General features: G+C 56.5%; 1 protein-coding gene across 1 annotated transcript in view; it reads left to right on the plus strand.

Moving 5' to 3' along the window:
- The window catches only part of si:dkey-22o22.2 (neural-cadherin), a 28,836-nt gene that overhangs the window by 10,423 nt on the left and 13,413 nt on the right, over nucleotides 1-5,000 (plus strand). The window contains 8 exon segments of the mRNA XM_068757179.1: nucleotides 965-1,190; nucleotides 2,743-2,947; nucleotides 3,015-3,126; nucleotides 3,203-3,452; nucleotides 3,608-3,750; nucleotides 3,946-4,118; nucleotides 4,225-4,393; nucleotides 4,463-4,633. Coding sequence (XP_068613280.1) covers nucleotides 965-1,190; nucleotides 2,743-2,947; nucleotides 3,015-3,126; nucleotides 3,203-3,452; nucleotides 3,608-3,750; nucleotides 3,946-4,118; nucleotides 4,225-4,393; nucleotides 4,463-4,633 — 1,449 coding nt within the window.

Below are 5,000 nucleotides of genomic sequence, written 5' to 3' on the forward strand. Positions count from 1 at the left end.
CTCTCTTTTTTACCTTGTGTAAAGGAGCTCTGTGGACAGATAGGGCTGCTTTTCCCTGTGTCACCCCTGACCTTTGACCCCATGCAGCACATGTAAAACCCTGCTACCAGAAACCTGACCTCTTTGTTCCGGTCGCTCCTGCGGTTCTGCTGCTCCGCTAGCTCCACGAACAAACGTGTTTGTTCAAAGGAGCGATTTCTAAATAAAATTTGACTTGTTGAATTTCGATTAACGTCAGGAGGGAGCTGGAGAGAGAAACGCACGTTAGCGGGCGCTGCTGCGCTGCTAATCGCTCCCCGGGGCAGAGGAAGCTCCCGGAGAGTCTCCGGAGATGCAGCGAGTGGGAGGATGGGCGCCGGTGGCTGTGGGCTTTATTTTAGGATTTCTAATGCTTTCACATTAAAGCGTCTCACTTCCCTTTGGCACACGTGTACCAGCGAATAATCCAATAAACGACATTAAAATGTTTTTAATAACATGCCAGGATGGAAATCTGTTCCAGCAGCATTAATGTGATGTCACTCTGTTTGCAGCCGTTAAATCGTGCGGCCGCGGGACCGAGGAGGTGGCGGGGCTGCCGTTAAAAGTTTGTTCAGATTCAGTTCCGTTTGTGTTTTTACACCAGATTCATGGAGAATAGGCTGGGTCAAAGCTGGAATAACAAACATCGTAGCATCAGCGGGTTTTTACTTTCACTTACCCTTCCCGGCTAACAGGAAGTTAGCATTTTGTAGTGTTATTAATTATTAATGTCACATTTTAATCTCCTGAAAGGTGTTTTAAATCGTAATTTTTTTTTGGGGGGGGGTCTCATCCAGAGCTAGGTCAGCTGATTGTCACTATTAAATGCTAAGCTAACGCTATCCTGAGCTACCATGAGTTTCCTGACTGACGGAGGTGCGGCGGTTACCTGAGGCCCGTCATGTGACCACATGATCAGAACCTGTCCCGTGTCCTGACTCAGGTGGGGAGGAGAGCTTCGAGGTGGATCGGCACTCTGGTGACATCAGGACCACAGGACGACCTTTGACCCCCAGCAGGGAGTACACGCTGCATGTCCAGGCGGTAGACGGGCGTGGCCATAAAGGCCCGCCTGCTTCAGTGGCCATCCTGGCCGGCTACCGGTTGCCACAGTTCACCAACACCTCCTACCGGCTGAGCGTCCCTGAGAACACACCTGTGGGCCAATCGTGAGTGACGTCAGCTCTGATTGGACAGCGGGATCTGTAACAGCAGTGTCTTATTATGGGACTAAATCATTATTTATTTACTCACAGTAATCAAGTAACTATATACACACAAATATATTAATACTGCAGTAAACAGGCTAAGTATTTACAGTATATATCAGTATTCACTCTGACCACAAGAATCTGTTTTTGTCCTCAATATTTACATGATTTACATTCCACTGCCACTGTGCGTGTGTGTGTGTGTGTGTCGTCCTGTCGCTGTGTTGTAGTTAAACTGATGAAGCAGGTTGCGCTGGTCCTCTGAGCGTAGAATAGTCCGTAGGTCCCTGAATGCAGCGCTGCAGCTGTGCCAGCAGCTCTTCTTCATGTTATTACATCATCATGACATCATCATCAGCTTCCTGCTGACCAGTCGTCATTTTCAGCCGCCGTTCAGATTCAGAACCTCCACCCATCCCTCCATCCTCCATCCCTCCACCCATCCACCCATCCCTCCATCCATCCATCCACCCACCCATCCATCCCTCCATCCCTCCATCCCTCCATCCCTCCACCCATCCACCCATCCCTCCATCCATCCATCCACCCATCCATCCACCCATCCATCCACCCACCCATCCATCCATCCACCCATCCATCCACCAACGATGTGAGGTCAGGTTGCCGATGACCGTCTCCGTTGCTGTGTCCGTTAGCGTCGCTGCTAAGCTAAGCTAACGATGTGAGGTCAGGTTGCCGATGACCGTCTCCGTTGCTGTGTCCGTTAGCGTGGCTGCTAAGCTAAGCTAACGATGTGAGGTCAGGTTGCCGATGACCGTCTCCGTTGCTGTGTCCGTTAGCGTGGCTGCTAAGCTAACGATGCGAGGTCAGGTTGCCGATGACCGTCTCCGTTGCTGTGTCCGTTAGCGTCGCTGCTAAGCTAACGATGCGAGGTCAGGTTGCCGATGACCGTCTCCGTTGCTGTGTCCGTTAGCGTGGCTGCTAAGCTAAGCTAACGATGTGAGGTCAGGTTGCCGATGACCGTCTCCGTTGCTGTGTCCGTTAGCGTCGCTGCTAAGCTAAGCTAACGATGTGAGGTCAGGTTGCCGATGACCGTCTCCGTTGCTGTGTCCGTTAGCGTGGCTGCTAAGCTAAGCTAACGATGTGGGGTCAGGTTGCCGATGACCGTCTCCGTTGCTGTGTCCGTTAGCGTGGCTGCTAAGCTAAGCTAACGATGTGGGGTCAGGTTGCCGATGACCGTCTCCGTTGCTGTGTCCGTTAGCGTGGCTGCTAAGCTAAGCTAACGATGTGGGGTCAGGTTGCCGATGACCGTCTCCGTTGCTGTGTCCGTTAGCGTGGCTGCTAAGCTAAGCTAACGATGTGGGGTCAGGTTGCCGATGACCGTCTCCGTTGCTGTGTCCGTTAGCGTGGCTGCTAAGCTAAGCTAACGATGTGGGGTCAGGTTGCCGATGACCGTCTCCGTTGCTGTGTCCGTTAGCGTGGCTGCTAAGCTAAGCTAACGATGTGAGGTCAGGTTGCCGATGACCGTCTCCGTTGCTGTGTCCGTTAGCGTGGCTGCCGTTCAGGCCGTGTCCTTCCAGAGGAAGAGGCTGTCCTACATGCTGCTGCTGAATCCTGGGAATCTGTTCAGCATCGACCAGCAGAGCGCCGCTCTGAGCCTCGCCCGGACCGCCGACTACGAGGCGGGACACGAGCCGTACGGCCTGCAGGTCCGCGCCTCCGAACCCGACACCGGCCTCAGCGGCGTGGCGGAGGTACGGAGCCACAGACGGGGTTTGGTCGTGTGAATGGGTGCGGTAGTAACCGAGGCGCCCCCTGCAGGTCGTCGTCCACATCACAGATGAAAACGACTGCACACCAGAGTTCCTCCGCTCCATCTACACCCGAGACAACGTACCTGAGAGCGTCGCACCTGGGACCTCCCTGCTGCAGGGTACCGCCCACTCCTCCTTCTCTCTTTTACTCCCCCATCCTTCCTCCTCTGACCCGCCCCCCCCCCTCCTCCTCAGTTCTGGCTCGGGACTGTGACTCCGGCGTGAACGCCGAGCTCTCCTACTTTGTCCTCGGTGACGACTTTGACATCACGTCCGGGGGCGTGGTCAGCGCCGCCCGTCGCCTCGACTATGAGAGACCAAACCACGTCTACGAGTTCGTGTTGGTTGCCGTGGACGCGGGGGCGCCTCCTCGAACCGGCACCGCCTCCGTCCGCATCCGAGTCGCCAATAGCAACGACGAGACACCCGTCTTCTCTCAAACAACGTACGACCGTTATTTCTGTCCTTCATCAGATTCAGTATGAATGTCTCGCTCTCTCTCTCTCTCTGTCTCTCTTCAAACGTCTTCCACTTGTGTTGCTCCTCTCCTATTGGTTGCCCTCTGTTGGACTGACTCCTCCCTTCCTCTTGTCCTCTCAGGTATAAGACCTTCCTGAGTGAAGACGCCGGCCCAGACACGCTGGTCGCCATCGTTCACGCCAATGACCCGGATGGAGACGCCGTCTCTTACGCCATCACCGGCGGCAACGAGGACAGCAACTTCCTATTGGACAACCAGAAGGGTGAGGGAGGGGTGAGGGAGGGGTGAGGCTCATGCATACAGACACGGCTGAATCGGGGTTTCCCATCAGCACCAGAGGCGGGACGTCACTGGATGCTGATTGGTCGAGTCCTGAGTCCTGTTATGCTAATGTTAGCGCCGTTAGCCCCGCTCTGGTCTCCTGTGATGACCTCTCAACCCTCCTGTGTGTCTGCAGGTATCATCAAGCTGAGGAGGAGCCCCCCCCCCAGGCTCCAGGGCCCCCAGTACGTTCTCAACATCACCGCCACGGACGACAACGCGTCGGGTGGGCCCTACCCCCTCAGTAGCTCCGCCCAGGTCATTGTGGGAATCAATGACGTCAACAACAACAAGCCGGTCTTCCAGGAGGTGATGAGGCCGAGCCGCCCGGGGTCACGGCGATGACATCGTCAGGTCGCGGCGGTTCTGCTGCGGTTCCTTTATTCATCCTTGCTGTTGCCGTTTGGGCCCTCAGTGTCAGAACTACAGCCTGAACGCCGTCGTCCTGGAGAACCAGCCGCCGGGGACGTTTGTGCTGCGCGTCCAGGCGCACGACGCCGACATGGGCGCCAACGGGGCGGTCAAGTACGGCATCGTGCGCAGGGAAGGGCTGTCCTCCGGCTTCAGCATCGATCCCGACACCGGTGAGCTCCGCCGGACGGCACGCCTGTGAACTCTTGTCGTCATGGTAACGGCGTCCCTGTGTTGGCCAGGTGTGATCACCACAACGGCGAGTTTTGACCGTGAGCGTCAGAGGGAGTTCACGTTGTCGGCGACGGCCACGGATCAGGCCGACGAGCCGCTCATCGGGATTTGTCAGATCACCGTCGTCATCGGCGACCAGAACGACAACGACCCGACGTTTGAGAACAGCCGGTACCAGTGTGAGTACTGCAAGCGGTACTGCGTCCAAGTACCGATGCTAATGTTGCTACTGCTACCATGCTACCTCCAGTGTGCCTGGTCCCCCGCCCCCTGAACCCTGAACCCTGAACCCTGAATCCTGGACCCTGGACCCCCAGTCTGGATCGAACCGCCTCCCGTTCGCCGGGTCATCCCGTTCGCCGGGTCCTCCCGTTTACCGGGTCCTCCCGTTTACCGGGTCCTCCCGTTTGCCGGGTCCTCCCGTTTACCGGGGTCCTCCCGTTTACCGGGGCCTCCCGTTTACCGGGTCCTCCCGTTCGCCGGGGCCTCCCGTTTGCCGGGGCCTCCCGTTTACCGGGTCCTCCCGTTTGCCGGGTCCTCCCGTTT

The sequence above is a fragment of the Brachionichthys hirsutus genome, chromosome 3, assembly GCF_040956055.1.
Source record: "Brachionichthys hirsutus isolate HB-005 chromosome 3, CSIRO-AGI_Bhir_v1, whole genome shotgun sequence".
Lineage (NCBI taxonomy): Eukaryota > Metazoa > Chordata > Actinopteri > Lophiiformes > Brachionichthyidae > Brachionichthys > Brachionichthys hirsutus.